The 19,074-nt window shown below is 36.4% G+C and overlaps 1 protein-coding gene across 4 annotated transcripts in view; it reads left to right on the forward strand.

The window, feature by feature from the left end:
* The window catches only part of JPH1 (junctophilin 1), an 84,226-nt gene that overhangs the window by 1,366 nt on the left and 63,786 nt on the right, over positions 1–19,074 (forward strand). For all 4 annotated transcript variants that reach the window (XM_037380979.1, XM_037380980.1, XM_037380981.1 and 1 more), the window contains exon 2: positions 5,582–6,338. In XM_037380979.1, coding sequence (XP_037236876.1) covers positions 5,582–6,338 — 757 coding nt within the window. The remainder of the gene's footprint in view (positions 1–5,581; positions 6,339–19,074) is intronic.

Consider the following 19,074-nt stretch of genomic DNA (forward strand, 5'->3'; position numbering starts at 1 on the left):
TGAGCTCCCGGAAGGCACGTGGTGAGGTCTGGGCGGCCTGCCCTTCTGGTGAAGTTAGGAGCCGTCAAGAAGTCAGGGTTCAGTAAGGTCACCCAGGACTGGAGCTTATCTGAATGGTCACTTACAGTTATTGCACCGCTGTCATTTCATGCTCTGTGCGATAAATGAGCCTGATACTTTCATTCATCCTTTGCTGCTTTAATGTCATTGGCATAAGTGAAAGTGCCACCTGCAACTTCTGCAGAGTTGCTCTTCAACTTGGTTTGTTCCATTGTAACAGGAAAAGCTGCTCTTGGTTTTAGGGCTGGAGAGTTTTTGGGTTGTTACAGAAATGCTGCTCGCTTCAGCTTTGAGCAGCATGCTTAAGGTAATGTGCGAGAAACAGAATTTACCAAAATCAGAGGCAGTGTTCACATGATCTGACTAAAGGACTAACCCATATGCTGTTGCTGGTTTCCTCAAGGAATTTTGGTAAGAGAATCGTGGTCAAACTTTCAGGATCGTGCCAGAGAATAGATATTTTGTATTAAGCGTTAGAAGACACGTTTACAGTTGGAGTCCTTTTTCTCCTTTCTGAAATACAAAATGTAGCAAGTAGGGTAAGATTAATTTCCTTCAGAAAATGAAATGTACTGTGGCTTTTGTATCTTTAATCCCCTTGTTTATACATATTTGTAGCTGTCTGAAAATTGTTTCCTGGTGTGGAAACTTCTTATGCTCAGTCAGCCAAGATATGTGTTTGGAGATTTTAAAAAAGCACAACAAAGTATGAAGGAGATCAGAATTTTAGTTTCATTTTCACCACACAATAGGCTTCTCAATTTTCATGTTTGTTCTGGCTAGTAATTTAGAAGCCGAAGAATAGCTGAATTTGCGGTAGCCACCCCCCCCCCCCCCCGCCTTCTAGAAAAGTAAATTGCCATTCCAGTAAATCTTCTAGTAGTGGTTTTCTCAAACTACAGCTCCTTTTCTCTTTTCCTTTAGCCTTCTTGTGGAATTTTTAAAATCTCAATATGATATTGATAATTGGAGGTAAATTCTGTAAATTTTTAGACTGAGATTCCACAGGAAATCCTTCATCCAAAACAGCATGTGAAGTGTGCAGTTTATACCATGAGAGTTTTAGTCCTGTTAACTGAAATCTGTTACCATGGCCCCAGTCTTTTATGTGTTGCAGTTCATATGAACAGAGGGTGTGAAGTCCCATTGATTTTAATGAAAGTACTCATGAATGAAGCAAAGTAGTGCATCATAGATGTTTGCAGATGCGTTTTTGTTTTTATGCTCTGGAAACAATAGCAGTATTTGTACACCAGAAGAATTCTGAAATGTTTTTACAAGGAAACCACGTTTGTATATGTGTCTTTGACATACTGTGAAATATTTGCAGGAAAGCTCTTCCTGTATTATGACCTGAGAATACCAGCATAGGGAAATAATGGTTGAGACTATGAATTGCCAATTTGTTTTCAAACTCACTAAAATCCAGGTCTCTCTGCTGTTATTTTTTTCTTTTTTCTTTTTTTTCTTTCTTTTCCCAATGTGTTGGTTTAAATTGCATCAGAGGTATTAGGAGATATAGTTGAAGGAGGGAAAAAGAACAAGAGCATTGACAGTGTTCCTCAGTATTTCTGCACACAGCACTTTGCACGACATAAGTAATGTATGTCATGCTGTGTTTCAATGCTTAAAATTGTCACTCAGTCAAATCTCTGAGGAAAACACTGTGAATTATAAACCATGATCCTCCTTTCATTGCATGTGTTTATGCTGGGCCTTAAAGTGGCGTGTCAGATTGTTCCCTATGGTAATATGGACTTTTATGTGTCTTTTAAACTCCCTAGATTTTGTCGAATCTGTGTGAATCTGCAAGCCTATCAGAGCATTTTTTATGGAGAGACTATGGCCTGATTTGAAACTTCAGTATGTGTGAATTAGCAGTTCATGGTCCTGCCAACAATAGCAATAACAGGCATCTTGTTATAAGGTTGTGCATTGCTGTTCCACAGAGGCCAGCAGCTTATCTAACATTTGAGTCTGAAAAGCATGCGAAAATCTTGATGTAACTGAATTTGTGAAACCATGGAAGATGTAAGTAAAGGATAAGAGCAGGCTGAGTAGTTAAATAACTCCTTGGCCTCACAGTTTTTCCACACAGCGTAGTTTTAAATTTTAGCCACAAGTAGGCAACGACATTTATGACTGTAAGATATACCGAGGGTTTTTTGGGGAGGCGTGGCACAATGGCACAACTCTTAAGGAGACAGGTTATGAAATTGTACCTTACAGCAACTTTCCAAGAAAAACAAAAGGAAGAAATATACTTTCTAATAGTTCTCAGGCTCAAAATAAGAAGACCTTTCCCAGGGAACAATAAAATACTAGATGGATGGTCAGTAGAAGTCATGGCTGAATGTTTCTTCAGTTACAGAGGATACCAAGCCTAGCTTTTGGAAAATTAATACCAAACGATGTTATTGGTTTATGGTCAAATACAGTTTTAAATAGCTTGGTCATCACAATGATAAATAAAATTTTAACAGTTGAGCCTTACAGGAACTACTTTTACTGTCAACTGTAGTATAAGGTGTGCTTGTTGATCTATCATTAATATTTATATCTATGTCTAGAAATAGGAAAATATTGCATACGTTTGTATCTTGATAGATGGAAGGAGCTTTTTTATCATGTCTTATGTCATATGATGTAGTATTTAATTATATTGCAATATTAACACACCTTATCTTGCTCATTTAAAGTTTTCTAAAATTTATTTTATTGAAGAAGATGATACAGTTAGAGACTGATATCATCAGTTAAATTAGTGTAAAAATCTCTTGTATCTGTCTTCTGGACACAGCCCTCTGTATGTATTAAAATACTTTTCTTTTAAAATGTAACTTGAAAAATCAAGGAAAATGAGTCAGCTTTCTAGCACTAGTATCCCTTAATGGATTTGTAATGATAGAAGAGATAGTTATTACCTGCAAGACTGCACAAAATTCCGGCTAAATATCATTGGTAATTTTGAAGGACCAGTTCAGTATGAATATTCCATTTCCTCCTTGACTGTTTTCTCTTTAGAAGAAGCTGGTATTGATTTTATTTCCCTTTAGAAAGAAAAATTAGACAAGTAAATAGCAGCACATCAATTGTCCTTGTTTTAATGCCCTTATGGGCAACAGTGACCACTTCTACTTCTTTCTACAGAATGGTGAACAATACAAGTCCTAAATGAATTAAGTGTTTTTGAACTTCCCATGTTTATTAAAAAAACCAAAATATCAGTAAGAAAAAAGACTGACCTTTTGTATCTTTGTAAAATTCCATACTGAAATAAGTTGCTTCTACTTCGAATCTGACACTCAAACAGCAATATCAAGAGCCATGATTATGAGTTACTGCTCTAATGTAATATTGTGGTATAGTCAAAATTAGAATTAGATTTATTATTTCTAAATGAAATTAACTGGTGCAGAATGTTAGACAGATTGTTGTATATAGCAGTGAGTATACGTAGCCAGATTATTAGCTCCAGCATATCATTGTGATACTGAGGGGATCCCAGATACAACTATGGAAAAAATGTAGTCATTTATACTCATAAAATATTAATATAGTTCTGGGAAATGTCTGTTTAATAAGGAAAAAAAATAGTGTGGGTGTATTTTTGCAGTATTTACAGAATACGTCATGCAAGTGCTTTGTGCTCATGTTTCTATTTGTTCTTCTCCATATGTTGCATTTTTTAAAATAATCATGTTTCTAGATTCAGCACCCTTACAACCAGTGCAGCAGTAGGTATCCAGGATACAGAGAGTGAGAAAGAAACTAAGAAAGTTGTTTGTTTGTGTCAGCAGCCATCTGTTAAAACAAAAACCTTCCACTTGGTAGAATAACAAAATAGTTATGTTGTGGAACCTATCTAGTATTATATAATAAAGAAAGCAGACTTGGCAAATTTAATTGCATTTTAATATTGAAATATAACTTAGTAGAAGAGGTAATACAGTAAAGCAGTAATTGGTAGATAATTGACACGTACATGACCAAAATAGTATGCTTATACAAAGGAAATTGAATCTCAAAGCAAATGGAGCTTGGTGCTACATCTAAAACTGCAGGTATTTCACAAATATTTTCACAAAAATTTAGTCAATCACTGAATTTGACATTTGATATTTAGTTCCCTGAAGATCAGTTTTCAATAGATACTCCAATTGAAGCCGATTAAAATCAAAGAAAGATATTTTAAAGATTGCTTATTCATTCCCCTGTAAGAATACTCAGGCTCAAAATAGCTTTTTTTTTAAAAAAAAAAAAAAAAAAAAAAGCAGTACTAGGTGGGCGACAGACTTCATTCTGAGGAGCTTAAAGCAGTCTAATGGGAATTAGATGAAATTATCTTAGAAAGCAAATTACCTTGTATTTGCCAGTTGTGGGGTTTCTGGCACCTTCCTCTGGAACCTCTGGTACAAATGCCTTTCAGAGAACAGACACTGGAGTATATATCTTGTCAAAATGAAAATGCCTTTTGAGAATACAATGAACAAATTTTCTGCAGTAGTAATCTGATAATGCTGGGTTTTGGCTCAGATGCAGCTTTGCATGGATATCCATGACTTCTCATATCAAATACCATGTTGCTCTTCCTTATATTGCTGTTTAAAAAAACCTACAAAAGTAGTTATGATTGCAACAATGAAATGTGTTTATGATAGAATGGCGTGCAATGTTCTACTTATTACTACCATGTCTTCTGTGCTGCAGAACAAATGAAAGGCAAAAAAATTGCTAAAAGACTCATGTTTCTGGCCATTTTGTCACAACATAATGCAGAATGTAGTGCCATGTTTATATGATACTGGGGATACCAAAAAGTATTGATATCAAGAGTTCTTAAGAGAGTGAGATATGCCAAGGTTTTGTTCTTCCATTCAAGTACATGCACAAACTTTAAAATATTTAATTTTACAATAGAGGTTTATAACAGTGAATCCAAAGGCCCATCAGAGCACAAAACAATTCAGTGCATTCTCAAATATGTCCTGACAAACAGAGGTCTGTATTCACCTTTAACCCAGGACAACAGGACATCTACTACTTTGACTTGTTCTGTCTGTGAGCAGCTGGAGCAAGAGCCATGAGTGTCCTGCTTCCTTCCTTCCCTTCACCCATCTTCCCCCACAGCTGACTGCATATAATGTGGCTCTGCTTTTGCTAACCACCACCCCATCTGGCCATCTTAAAAAAAGTTGAGGGAGTCCTGCTTTAGAATTCTGGTTTTAGATTTTGTCCCTGGACAGATCCATTCAAAAAATGCTTATGGCTACTGTGTCTTAGTTGCCAAAAGAAGTTACTTCAGCTGGGAAAGTGAAGGATTTGTTAAGCGGAAAAATAATTTCTAAGAAAAACAAGTAACAAAATTAGTTTATCTACCATGCCATGTGTTGTGATTTTTCTGCATTTCTTCTTACCAAAAACAGAGCTGACAACTTGGTATTGTCTGTAGCATACTGGATGTAGAGTGCTAGGTCTTCGACTGCTTTCTAAATTTAATTTCTCCTTATTTATTTAAAAGGTACATACCAGGGGCAATGGACAGGAGGGATGCGACATGGATATGGTGTACGTCAGAGTGTACCCTATGGCATGGCAACAGTGATCCGTTCACCTCTGCGAACATCCCTAGCTTCACTTCGAAGTGAGCAGAGCAATGGCACTGTTCTGCATGACATCACTTCAGACAGCCCGGCTGGAACAAGAGGAGGTTTTGTGCTCAATTTTCACAGTGATCCAGAAGCCATGGGCATTAAGAAAAAAGGAGGCTTATTCAGAAGAGGATCCCTTCTTGGTAGTATAAAACTTAGAAAATCTGAATCTAGGTCATCGATATCTAGCAAACGGAGCTCTGTTAGGAGTGATGCTGCTATGAGCAGAATTAGTTCTAGTGATGCCAACTCTACAATTAGTTTTGGAGACGGTGACTGTGATTATTACCCAATGGAAGACCATGTTGATGCCACCACTACAGAAGCCTATATGGGTGAATGGAAGAATGACAAGCGCAGTGGTTTTGGTATTAGTGAGCGCTCAAATGGTATGAAATATGAAGGAGAATGGCTAAATAACAGGAGGCATGGATATGGATGTACCATGTTTCCAGATGGCACCAAAGAAGAGGGAAAATATAAAAATAATGTTTTGGTCCGTGGGATAAGGAAGCAACTTATACCAATACGAAACACAAAAACTAGAGAAAAGGTGGATAGAGCAATAGAGGGTGCACAAAGAGCAGCTGCCATGGCAAGAACCAAAGTGGAAATTGCAAGTTCAAGGTATGTTATCACAAAATATATTTGTTCATCACTGAATTTTCAGAAAGAAAAATGTGTTACATTATGTGAGCTCTTATTGTTGACAAAAGACTCAATAGTGCAAGGATGTAAATGTTGTCTTCAGCAAGTACTTGCTTACCTTTCTGTTTCACATGTGTAACTCCGTTGACTTTAGTGGCATTATACATAGGAAACTTAGAACTTCAGCTCATTTGAGTAAAGGTCTTTGAAAATGTTCCATAAGTTACTGTGAAGGTAAATTTCCATTCTCCTGCATTTCTGCTTTTACTGAAGAGCTGCTGTATTATGACTTTAAACCTGTTTGGAAAATAAAACTAGTGAGGAAACATTGAGAATTAAATTTTCACCTCACATCCCCCAAATAATATCTTCCCATAAACATGCCCCAGTTATGCATATTGTGTTGATGATTTTTTGGGTAGCATCTGAGACTCACTGAAGTTGCCCATTTGACATTGAGCATCTTAAAATGTATCAGTTTATCTGAGAGACTGTGGTATGAACAGTGTAAGAATAATGGTCGAGGCTCTTGTGCTTAGAGGCTGTTCAGTTGGTTGCCAGGGCACTATCTGCCGAAAGAGTTCTGTATGAGGACTCTTGCTCTGGAGCATGCTTCTCCTGCAATCTGAATTCATCTGTATCTTATGTATCTTCTTCCCACATCACAGCCAAGTGTTTGAGATGGGGGGAGTGTATGGGTATTAGTGGGGAAAAAACATTGTTTTCACTTTGAACTCCTAACCAACAACCAAGCAAAGTTGTCTGAGATGGAATTGTTGCAAATTAAATCAGTATAGACAATTTTAATAGGTTTTATTATTAAGTCTGTGAGCTCTTTAAAAAGCTATTTAATTTTCAATGCCGTCCAGTAAGTTTCTGTGGCAGTTTGTTGTTGGTTTTAATTTGTTTCCTCAGACAGGCTTTTCTTGAAACGTGCTGTGGACCAAAAAAAGAGCCCAGAAACGTGCATGAAAGAAAATCTTCATGCTATTTTAGAAAGAGGATGTCACATTACACTTAGAGCTGAACAACTGATTCCTGATTTAGTGTGGTCGCTAGTGTGTGGTCAGTGACTATCCTTTTTTCTGACAGTCAAAAAGAACACAGAAAAGACTGAAAACTTCACAAGTGGGAAGGCTTGAATGCATGAATGGCTTATAGAGAAAAGTAGTTGAGACACAAACATGAAAAATTTAGCACAGTGTTAAAGAACCTTCCTGAGCACTGGTCACCTAAGTAACTAGAGAATAGTGTATACTCGGTTACTTTAATGAATATATGTAAGGTGTTTGTTATATGACAGTATACCGTATTAGCAAAGCAGATCAGTAATAACTAACTTCAAGAATTACTGGATCCCTTTCATGTTCTTTCAGAACATATTAAGCCCTAGTTCTGAAAAACTTGAGGTGATGGGATGTGTGGACAGCAGGAGTCACCACTTTGAGTCCATATAAAGGTATTAAAAAGCTGTAGTCTGAAACCCATTAGGTTACAAGGCACAGTGTATGCACTTCCTCTTTAACATGGGCTATGTCTCTGAAGTGTTTTGTTTGCTGTTCTTTCCCTTCAATTTTAGGTGAAGGACAGAGTTCAAACTGCTTTTGCAACAGTCCAAGAAAACAATGTTTATTTCTTGAAAAGATGTTTTTGAAAGTGCAGTAACAGAAGGCATCAGTTGTAGTGCAGCTGTGACCAGTCTCATGACTACCAGTATGAACAGCAAGATTACAGATTTAGGTTTCCTCTCTTTTAGTAGCCTTTGCACATAGTGTCAAAAGCAAAGAAACCTGACACCTAGTCAGGCAACATCAGGCATAAAGATTACATTAACTTTGCTTGATAGTGCATGTTGGACTCACACAGAAAGTATGATGTGACCCTTCCCATCTCTCGAGTTTTCATAATTGCCTTTAGTATCAACCAGTGGGAGTAAGGCCATGGCATTATGTGAACTAAGAGACTGTCATACCGGCAGAGTCAGTCATGCTGACTGTCTAAAAGACAGATCATCTGGAAGACATTCTAGAAGAGCATCGAGGAAGAAACTTCCACTTTGAACAGTTGCTAAATTCTAGGATGACTGGACTGGTACGGTTTCAGGATGAAAGAACTTGCTTCTGTTGCACTGAAACTTGAGGACCAGTATTGGTTCGTGACTGCTTTTTTACCAAACTGATACATGAATAGTATATTAATCCTTCAAACAGTAGCCGTGTCTTAGATGAATGTGAGGATAGTGCTCTTGTCTGTTTCCTAATGATCATTGCTACACCAAAAAAAAAATCAGATGGAGCCCCTTTTTTCATTTCTCTAATGTGTAATACAAAAGTGGTTCTGCCCATGTGGCATAACCTCACCGCACACTGGCCTGGCAGTTTCAAACCTGGCAGATGTCACCAGCAATGTGTGCTAACTGTAGATTTCCATTCCATTAGTGAAAGAACTCTAGGTAGACTTTTTCTCGCCCCAAAACCATCAGATGTCCAGGTTTCCATTCCAAAGGGCTAGAAACCCAGACTCTGAGCCAGAAACCTTCCTTTTCAACACAGCCTTGAGTTGTATGCTGTTCTTCCTGTATTGTTTATTCCCAAAATGTTTGCTCAGCCAAATGAAACCAGAACATACTTGTCTTCATAGCTCTCTGCTGGTCATGACAGGTTTGGCTGGTGGTTTGACCTGTGACAGATGTCCACACAGTCGTCAACAAGACCAACCACTGTTTTGCTTTATATTCCTGATGTCTTTTTGTGTCTAAAAGTCCTTCTTAATAATCTGTGTAGTCTTTATTTATCTAAAATGGCAGTTTCATGTACAAAGAAAAATCTAACAGTTGGGGTAAACAGTGCTTCTCTGAACCTGAATTTGCACTGGCTTCCCTCACTCGGCCTTTGAGTTTTTGAGGCATTTGTACTGAGGTGTTCTAGATATAATAGCAACATTTCTCAAAAGCTACCAGATCACAAAATCACGTGATTTGTGGAAAGCTGCTGTATCAGGGAAATAGTTACCAGCTTCTGCTACACAGGTCTGTATCTAAAACAGATTATAAATTAGCAGTGGATAAAAATGCTTTTAAAATGATAGCTCAGCTTAACAATCTTGATTGTGTATCATAGTTTTACTAGCTATATTTAAAACAAAATATTAAGGCATAAATGTAAAAATCCCAGAATTTGAGGAATTTCAGAAGTATGTTCAGTATTTTCCCCTTTTAATATATGAAAAGGCTTTTTTTCTTTTTTAATAATTATTATAGGCAGTAATTAGTTCAAATTCATCTTTAACCCATTTGTTCTAAAAACAGTCAGGTTTACCCTATATGCCTTTTTGGGGGTCTTGGTGCCTAAAAGGAAAAGCTGCCTTCCAGAATTTTTAAATATATTATTTTCTTTGTTATTTCAAGCACATATGAAATGCTTCAAATGCTGGAAGATGTACGTTTGGAAGAGCCCTTTAGAAGATGCTAAAAAGCCCCAAATGTCCACTCAACCAAGAGTCAAATAGAAACTTGTTTTGAGGATATAAAAAAAAAAAAATCTCACTGGAGGGATTTTGAACTTCCTTTTCATTGCTGTCACGTGTCTTATTCAAAGGGGATACCCCTCTGCAGTTCAGTATGAACTGGAATTATATTAGAGCATTTCTTTCTTATTATGAAAACTACTTAATCTCTCATGAGAGGAGCTATTTAGTGTCCTGTATTATATTGACTTTGGCTTTATCAATACTGATGATGGTATAAACTGTAACATTTTTGGAATTAACTTTCTGAGTTTGAACATAAACTTACCTTCTGATTCACAGTATCACTGACTGGTTTTAAATGTATCAGTTCTGTAAGGAAACATGTAGCACTGGAAGCAGAAGGAATGATATTTGGTAACATACAACCCTTTATGTAGGGCATTCTTCCTGAAAAGTCAGTATTATGGTTTCAGAATTGAGCCAGGCTTTTGTTTTGTTTTGTTGTTCTCCCTTCAGATTTTTTTTCTAGCTAATGTTCAATGAGAAATTCTTCTTTAAGTGTTGACTCTTCAAAGAAAAAAAAATTTGCAGAGACACACCAGGACAAGATAAAAATACAGTAAGTGTAATAAATATGAATCAGAAGATAGTGTGTGGAAGAAAAGCGAGCAAGAAATCAAAAGAAAAAATGTTTCCTTATTGATCTTTTTGTTCTACTCCACTGATCTTTCAGGTCATAAAACAAGCAGGTTAAAGAATTGTATCTTTTTTTATTCTCTATTCCAGAAGCTAAATACTTTCAATTACTCTGAAGTTGTGAGTGACTTTTAAGTAAGGTGTACTGTCATAATATGCTGTGAGAACTTTTGACCACCTTAAAAGCAATGTTGTAATAGGCTTTCATTACACGAGCACCTGAGGTTTGGTGAAGGATAATGGTGCCTTTGTGTTAGGCACTGCACAAATAAACTACCCTGTCTAGAGACCTTGTGGTCTGGGAAAATTGCAGTACCCAACAAATGGAAAGAAACTGGCAAAAGACTGTGGAAGGAACTAAGATCAAGATAACAGTAAAATTAATATCTTGCAACTAATAATATAGAACAGTTTCTCCTTGTTAATTAGCTCAGATAGCAGTGACTAGCAAGCCTCTAGTCAGGAAGACCTTTTAAAGGGAGCACTGAAGGGGGATTAACCGGTATCTTTTCTGCAGCAATTTCTTTGTCAGAGTAGCTTTTTGAGACAGCTCAGTTTTATTTTTAACATGTCTTTGTACGAGTCCGCAAATGCTGTGGCTTAGTTTCAGCCTTATTTTTAAGCAGAAACTACCAAAACTCTGATTGTGATCCTGCGTCATGAGCAGCCTGCTCTGTTCTGCGTGGCTGCAAAGGATCCTTGAGTTGTGGAGGGGCCACAGGAGAAAAGTGCAGGAGAATTGACTTGGTAGTGGAAACACAGTATAACAATTCTAATTCGATTTGAGAGTGAGCCCGCTGCCACAGACTGGACTTTCTCAGATCCTTGCTCTCCCTGGCTGTCACAGTGGCCTCCTGAGGCCAGTGGCTGGCTTGTGTAATGTTTGATACTGGGGATGATTTAGAGAGCTCTGATTTACCCTAAGCCCTGGCCTGGCGCTGCCCCAGCCTGGGCCTAGACACTTAGCATTGGCTTCAAGTCACTGGGCAGCACCTGCTTCTGAATGGCACAGCTCACCCCAGCACACTAGTGTTGACGGTACAGCTGTTATGAAAAAGATAAGCACTGGTTTCTTATATAACCTTAAGTTTCAGTATCCCGTGCTGCATGTGAGAGGTTTATGCGATGTGTGGGACTGTCAGGAAGGAGCGCTAAATGGTTTAGTAGGCAGTTCCTTCACTGCGTTCATTGCCTTGTGTGACTAGTGCTCTCAGCTTGACCTGAACAAACTGTGATTTCTAGGGAGAGCTGGAATTATATGCATGTGGTAGTATAGTTTGTGTCCACACTAGATGGCAGCTGCCAATCATTCCAAACAGCACTGAATTATGTGCACCACACACAGCTTTCCATGATAGATTTAGCTGACTACCAATCTCACTTTACTCAAGAAACTAAACTGGACACTTGCAAGACTAGTGCCTCGCACGTCTTTGAGATGCTTTACTTATTATAGCTGAAATATGAACATTGTGTTTAGGAATAGGATCCAACAAATACCAAAGGTATTTATATAAGGTTGCTTGCTTCAGTACAAAGAGCCGTCTTAGATTCAAAACAAAATAAGTTTTAATCATTTTACTATATATCTTATTTGAATATAACAAATGAAATGCTGTGGTAAAACTTAAAATAAGTCTCGAGCTACTATGGATAGTAATGTTAATGTTAATTCTGCATTCTTTAGAGGAAAACCATATGTTCCTTGAATCCTGTGGGAGTTATACCACTAACTTCAGTGGGACACATTTTCACTCAGATTTCACAAACAACTCATTGGTAAAAGAATATAGTCTTGGACTGTTCCTCTGTTATTTGCTGGGGAATTAATACCACATCTCTTTGAAATATACAAGTTGTATAAACATCACTACACAGATTTGATTTCTTTTCTTAGTATTTAATGCAGTAAGATTACATGGCTGAAAATATGCAAAATTACTCCTGTACTGTCCCTCAACTGGAAATTTAAGAAAGCCTCATGTATTTAATTTTTTGATCAAATTACCTATATCCAAACACACCTACCTACAGCTGAAGTCTGAATAGGGACATAATTAAAGAAAAAAAGGCAGTTCTGGAATACAGCCAATCTTACTTTGTGCTTGTATTAGGCATAGAATTGTTACCCTAGAGTTGCTTTTCTAACTTCTTTAAAATCAGGAGATTGCTAATGTAAGATTGCAAATATTATGTTTTTCAAAACATAAACTGCACCACTGCTTTTAAATAACCATCTAAGAAAGCCTTTTTTAATATACAAGCCTTTTTGAAACGTTTCTTTATTCAGATGGGTAAGGATTTTTTGCCCAGTTTCCAGAATACTTAATTTAGGAGCTGAAAGAATTTTTACAGTGGCAGCCTAGCAGATGCATGTGAAAACACTAATGCTACTGAGATATGCTAGCAAAAGACTAATATTTTTTTTATTATTTGTTTTTTTAGCCAAAGATGAGCTGTTATGCAGATTCTTGCCTTAGTTTTTACACAGCATCTCAGTTTTTATCTGTATTACAACAATTGTTCAAAAGCTAAGCCTCAAACACCATCTCTCTGTACTGACTTTCAGGAGCATTTCTGTGATGGAAATAAATCTTCACTTAAAAACCAAAATCAGGATCATTTGTACTGGTTAGTCACATATGAACCCTAGTGTAAAGCCATTAGAATTACATTATTGATTGTTATAAAAATATGCTCAAAACCTAAAAGATATTTTATGTTTCTAATGTATTTGGTACAACCATATTCGTATGGCTAGTAGTACTAGTCAGAGTTTGAGTAATTTACTGAGTGTTCTGCTTAGAGAATAAATCAATTAATACTGAATGTTACCAGCTTCTTTCTTCAAACAAATAAGAAAATGTGTTATCATCTAACTGTAAAATTGTTGATCATTATTCTACAAAATAGGAAGCTTTTCAGTGAACAACTATAGCAGAAAAATATTAATTTCAGTGATTTTGTTAATGTTCCCTACATTGATCTAATTTTATATTTCCTAAATAGTAATTGATTATTTTTCTGAAAACCGCTGTAGTTCAATGAGCAATGGTGTTTGTTTGAATACTAATTGATCAGTGATACACGTTATGACTTCTGTTAATTTCTTTGGTGATTAATACATTTTTCTATTTTATACATCTAATAGACATTGCTGCATATTTTCATACACTGACTTGCTTTTCCTACCTCATTATGGTTTTCCTCCTTTATTACTGCTGTATTTGTACATTTTTTATGTTTTCTGCTTCTTCATTCTGCTATAGTTACCTGTTTTCATGTGGGGAGGTAGAGGCACAGCCTCTTTGTGTCTAGCTAGCGTCCAAGAGTAAATTTCTCCTTGTGAGCTTGTCTCCCCTCAAGCCCATGTAAATGTTTGACATCTGAAACAGCCTACTGATTATTATTCTTGTCCTCTTGATATGTTTTCCCAGTTCTGCTGTACAGGTGTAGTCTCCCAAGAGCTCATTCCTGAGGTCACCTCAAAGCCACTTTATTCTGCCTTGCACATCACTCTTACACTTAAGTTGAACTTCATTTGCCATTTAAGAGTGATCAGTGAGTTTCATGCAGCCTGTCTTTACAGTTGTCCCTCAGAGTTCTCTTCTGTAATACTGACATTCACAAGTTCTGCCATGTAGCTTTTCACCTTTTCTCCAACGTTTATGAACGTCATTCATTCTCAGTCCTGATCCCTGTGGATATCCAGTGGTGAACCTTCTTGACTGGGAAACAGTCATTTAATCTACTCCATTATATTCTGTTTCTGAACTAATTCTTTATTCAGTTAAGCATTTTTTCTCTTTTTTTAATCTTAATTTCCTCCACTTAGTTTCTGAAGAGTTTCTGGTGAGGAATGCTGTGCTTTGGTCCTACTATATTAAAAGCAGGGATTGTTGGGAAAAGATGTTTTGTACTTGAAAAACAGAAATTTCCATATTAGTGTCTGGCTAACATGAAATCAGTTAAATGTGAGTTTTCAGCTCTTGTTTCAGGAGTTTAAGAAAAAAGGCATATATTTCACTTTTTACCACTCTGAATCTGGTAGGCTGCTGTTAAGGCTTGTATTATGTTAAGGCTTCTATTACTTACTGCTATAATGCAGCACCTCCACTTTGTGCTTACCTCAGTTTAATGGCATACGTAAGATGAGGGAGAGGGTTTTTTGCTGCTACTTTTACTTTCCTTTGTGGTTTTGAGGTGAGTCATTTCAAAGATCATCTTTCTCTGAGTATTTAGACCATTTCATAAATAAATGTGTTGGATTATGTCAGTCTTGCAGCTATGCAAAAGGACTTAAAATCCAAACATGGAAACTGTTTCTGGAAGTTACAGATTAGTAACAAAGGTGGGGATAGCATTTATCAGTTCTATAAATATCAACAGAATAGATAAGCTGGTGACCTTTTCCAATATTCAAAAATGTTTGATTAGTACAGATCTGTTGAAGTGAGAGTTGATATTTTCTGGTGAAGAGGCTTTCCCTTTCTTGTGGTAGCTAGATTCCTTGTGCAAAACTAGTTCATGTATGGAAGTCTAATGTTGCCTGACATTCAGAGGTTCTTAACGGTGCAGTGTACAAATAGGAAAGTTGACTCTTTTATATTCTCAGTTGATAATGAACTATCAGAAAAAAATCATACTGGATGTTTTACAATGCTAAGCAATTTTTGTTAGGGTATGCTATATCAGCGAAGGGTCCTTTTTTTTTTTTTTTTTTCCCTAATGCAGAGTCTATACCAGTTTCAGAAATAGGTTTTGTTTAAAAACCTGGGACAAATAAAAATTAGTGTATATTTTGTGTGCTCAAAATTTAGATCACCTGCAAAAGATCTAGCCATATTACTTGTTCATAACTAAACTTCATAAAAAATATAATTTGCTATACTACCACTGGTTATGATTCTTAAATGCAACTGAGCATTTTCATGTCCCAGTCTGTGTCTGTGATATGCACAGACTTGATGCATTTCTGATGGAAAAACTGCTTAGTGGAGCTCCTGGGATGAACCTTTGTTAGTAAAAGGATTAGAAAAATAGATAGCTTTTAGATTTGCTGGGTCTGTGGCAATGAATGCAGAGAGCAATTAGTCAAATTATGGTTCTGAATAAGTTCACCAAGGAGTGTTTGCTAAATTTGATCTCATGTTTTCTTCAAATTTTAGTTGGCCAGAATATGCTCTAAATGGCTTTTAACAGTTCACTCGTAAGTTCCGACTTTGAGATGTAATGAGTATTTGATTTGAATTCATCTGCTCCTTGCACTTATAATGATTAAAAGGCTGTAAAAGTGGTCTTGAGGTCTGTATAATAGTTAAGTTGTGAGTTAACGGCTGACAGATATTGTCCCTGCATAACATGATGAACTTTGGCCATGGACCTTAGCAGTGAGTGGACAGTATGAAAGAGCTGATGTCTCTTTCGGGAAGCTCAGAATGCAGTACAGATAGGTAAGCTATCAGAAATCTCTGACACTTTGTTGTACACCTAGATTTTTGCTATGTGCAGCAAGGATGAAGCCAGACTGGAATCCTTTCAATATAGAACACTTAGTCCTCAGAAATGTTGAATTGTGTCCTGGTGTTTGAATAGGTGTTGTACAAGTGTTGGTCTGGTGAAACCTGTGAGCTTGCTTCTTCACAGCAAAAGTCCTTCCATTTATTTGCTATTTCACAACATATTTGATCAGCTGTCTGTAATAATGCAGGCATTTTTGGTTGACGGTTCAAAGAACATCCTGACTGAGTCTTCATAAGCCAGTCTGAGAAAAGTCAGCTTAAACTGTCTTCAGAAATCTTGCTTGCTTGTTCAAGGTCCTTGACAATTTAAGGAATTCCATTCAGCTTTCAATGTATCTAACCTGATACTTAAAAAGATGCTTTTCTCTGAAAAAGGGAATGAATTTGCCTTGAGTTTGCTGGTATGTGAAAATGCATATTTGTGTGGATGTATAACATAGCACTGCTTAATTCATTCAAGAAAATAGTTCTGGTTTTGCATAGAAATTTACTTTGCAGAATTACAGTGACAGTTTCCTCTTGGATTATCTACTTTTATACATTCGCTGTTAAACTTAAAACCATTTGATATCATCTGTCTGACTCTGAAACCATTTATTGTCTTTTCCTTAGTGAAAATAACTCACATCTTCCAGAAGCTGTGATCTTTTCCTTTCTTCTTTGATACTTGTCTCATTTGCAAGTAAAAGTTTCAAGGGCGATGGAAATTGAACTTGCTTAGGTGCAAGTCAGCTGAGGAAACATGCATTTCATATGCAACTGACATTTCCATCTATTAAGAAATGAAACTTTGAAGTAGATTAAATAAGGCCTTTGAACAGTTAAATCCACTGTAGTTTGTTTCCAATTATGGTAAGTAGTGTTTTAACTCAAGTTATTTTTTTCAAGAATATTTACTGTTTAGAAAAATATTTTTGTGTGCTTTGCCTCTCCTATTCCCATCCTTTCAGTTTAAATGTTTTGTTCCTTCCAAGTTGAATATGAAGTAGAATATAAGGGGACATGAAGAGCAAGATTCTGTTAATATCCCTAGTAGTAAGCACTGTAAACCCACCTTTTCTTAGTTTTCATAGTCATGTTTTTCTGTGAAAGATTTTAAATATGACATCAAGAACTTATTATCTAATCTAATAAGCATCTAACATTAATGCAGCAACAATTTAGTAAAAAGGAGCTCAGAGGAAATACTAGAAGTCTTAAATATTAGAGCTATTATATAATTATATTAGTATCTATGGTTGCTTTACTGTCCATTCTCCAAAAAGTACTGGGGTTTTTTTCAGTAGGAGTTGTTTCAGGATTCCCATGTAGCATAAACTTCATATGCCACTCAGAAATTGCCTAGACACTTAATTTTCTGTTTGCTTGATTATCTTGAGGTGTCATCAGCTAGTTTTGCATTTTGAGATTGCTGTTTGAAGTGTTTTTGTGAATGATTTCTGTCTTTGTTTTAGCTCTTCTGTTCAATTATTTATGTATGTGTCACCCATTCACAATCATTGATAAGCTATTAAGCATAATTTCAGGTACTTTTTATTTTCTAGAAAACTAAAAATCATTGTCAATATCCCCATGTTTTGACCCTGTTATTGCTATCAGTGTAATGCATTTTCTTCTCTTGGAAAGAAATGCATTAGATGGATTAGCAAAGCACTAAAAATATCTTCGCTTAACCACCAAATTATATAACCATCCGATTTCTGTTGGCTGCTGATCTCATGCTGTGTTGCAGTTTAGAAATCTGCATTTTACAGCACATCAAGTGAAAAAAGTTTTTGGTGTAGATCAGATCTTCTTTCAGAGTTTCAAATACGTATTTTTTTAAATACTATTTTTTTCATTCAAAAGGTTAGAAGTAGGATTTACTGAAAGCTTCTGATAGCTATTGTCAATTCAAAATTTGAAAATGCTGCTGCTTTTATATGATACATTCCCTCTGGGTTTTTTTGGTCAATCTGGGGCAGTGTGTTTTCTTTGAGTTTGTTGTTTGTTTTGGCAGAATAGTAATTTAATCAGATCCACTGCTGAGCGTCATGGTATTCTGAAATAAGATGAGTCATTTTTCTAGAGAGCTCTTTACGTATGCAAGAGAAGATTTAGGCACAATGACCAGCTGTGGAGCGAAGCATCACCTTTTTTCTCCATTTTCCGTATCATTTGAAATAAAGGATTTTTTTTTTTAGAGTTAATCTATTCCAGACACCTCTGTAAGGAAGAAACAAGAGGAAGATCATTAAACTTTCTTTAGATTAATAAAATCTTTGTCATTTCAAGATTTTTCTCTACATTTATCTAAAAGAGCTAAAGTAATCTCAGTATGCTATTCTATTACTTGACTGTATAAACAGGACTAGTAGTAAGTTGATGCTATAACTGAAATTTTCTGTGCACTGGTGAATGAATAAAAAAGAGGCTCAGTTTAAATGTGTAGATAATTGACTAAATGCTTGTCAGAAATGTTTGTGATAAGGTAACTTGGTAAACTGCTGGCTCTTTTTATTTCTGTATGGCAAAAAGCTTATGTTGTATTGCAGCAGAACTGTTGCCTGTGGTCAGATTCTCTGCAATAGGGCTGCAAGATTTTGGTTTTTTGTGAATGTGACAAGACAAGTCTGCTTGTATCTTAAGGTCAACCAAGTGTCACCTTAGTCTGCAGTTGCATCCTTTCCTGCTGTTTGTTTTTCTATTGTGTAGCTGTAATGAAAAAGAAAAAAACTGAGTGCATGAAAAAAGGAAATGATGCCGTCAGAGCAGTCCCTTTGCATGTGAGGGAAAAGACTCTACATGTAATCATCTGGCTAAAGGGCATGAGAACATCCTGAAAGGTAATTGGGCACCTTTTGTTGAAATACTCTGATGTATCCCATTAACTTGGTCAGTGTTGCTCAGAACAGTGCCTACAGACAGAGACACAATACGAGGCCTTTCCCCCTTTGTTCAGTGCCAAAAAATGCAGTTATCATAGTATACAGCAGCATCTTAAAGCTGGTATTATTTATGTCCTGCTTCTGGAGGAGTATGTACACAAA

This window comes from Falco rusticolus, chromosome 3 (genome assembly GCF_015220075.1).
Source record: "Falco rusticolus isolate bFalRus1 chromosome 3, bFalRus1.pri, whole genome shotgun sequence".
Lineage (NCBI taxonomy): Eukaryota > Metazoa > Chordata > Aves > Falconiformes > Falconidae > Falco > Falco rusticolus.